Source organism: Eufriesea mexicana, unplaced genomic scaffold (genome assembly GCF_001483705.2).
Source record: "Eufriesea mexicana isolate 0111107269 unplaced genomic scaffold, ASM148370v2 scaffold80505, whole genome shotgun sequence".
Taxonomy (NCBI): Eukaryota; Metazoa; Arthropoda; class Insecta; order Hymenoptera; family Apidae; genus Eufriesea; species Eufriesea mexicana.
In genome coordinates this window covers 1-992 of record NW_016984041.1, presented here as the reverse complement: position 1 = coordinate 992, position 992 = coordinate 1, and the positions used below count along the sequence as shown (strand labels likewise).

At 32.6% G+C, this 992-nt stretch overlaps 1 protein-coding gene across 1 annotated transcript; it reads left to right on the top strand.

Moving 5' to 3' along the window:
- Window positions 1–488: 488 nt before the first annotated feature.
- On the top strand, window positions 489–989 carry LOC108554725 (E3 ubiquitin-protein ligase TRAIP-like; the record flags this gene model as incomplete). Its single annotated transcript, XM_017910099.1, has 2 exons — window positions 489–615; window positions 698–989. Coding segments are annotated over exons 1-2 (405 nt in total), but the record flags the coding sequence as incomplete, so codon positions are not given.
- Between the last annotated feature and the right edge of the window lie 3 nt (window positions 990–992).

Genomic DNA, 992 nt, shown 5'->3' with positions numbered 1-992 from the left:
TTGTAGTCCGTTAACTCTCCTATGATCACAGGTAGTGATCGCCATTGGCCGAAGATAGTGACGCAGATCAACGATGGAACCTAGCAAGGCCGAATAAGACAAATTAATGGCAGCATGAGCGTAGTCTTCAAATCAAAATGCTGGTGATTCTGTGTGATAGTAGCTAACATTTAAATTGGAAATCTACGCCGATGCTGCTATTATTCTGTCTCAATTCCGTCTCGCTATGCCCCGTCATCTTCGTCAGTTTTCAGCCAATGGCGATCACTGCATACGATCATAGGAGAGTTAGCTGTGTACAACAGGAGTGGGGATGTAAACACGGCGTGCCTTTTTGTGGAAGAATAGTGCGTTAAATTTATTTTAAAGTAATGTTTGAAGTACGTTAAGTTGAAGTCCATAACATAGTATTAACGAAAAATATCAGTGATAACTCTGTATGTAGCGTATAAGTGCTTATCTATAGTTTCGCATTTACACATCTTATTCAGTTAGGTACAAAATGAATATTGTTTGTGTAATATGCAGTGATTTGTTAGTACCTTCTGATGATGTTTTTCATATACCATGTGGACATATTTTTCACTTTGCTTGTGTAACTCAATGGCTAGAAGGGTAAGAATGTTTCACATTAAATTTCAAAATAAAATAATATTTTTACTTTAATAAATAATGTTTACATTTCTTATATTTTAAGAAATTTTAAATTTTCTTTATGCACATCAAAAACCTGTCCACAATGTAGGAAAAAGACTACATTGAATAAAATTCATAGAATATATTTTAATTTTGCTAATAAATTAAATTTCCAGCTTATGATGAAAGAGAAGGACAATAAACATTATACAGAAAAAATTAATACAGTAGAGAAACAAAACAATGAGTTGAAAAAGGAAGTAAGGAAAGTAGAAAGTGAAATAAGTGAGAAAAATAGTGCTATTTGTGCTCTAAAAGAGCAAATTAAATACTTTCAAGAACAAAATTTGGAGTCA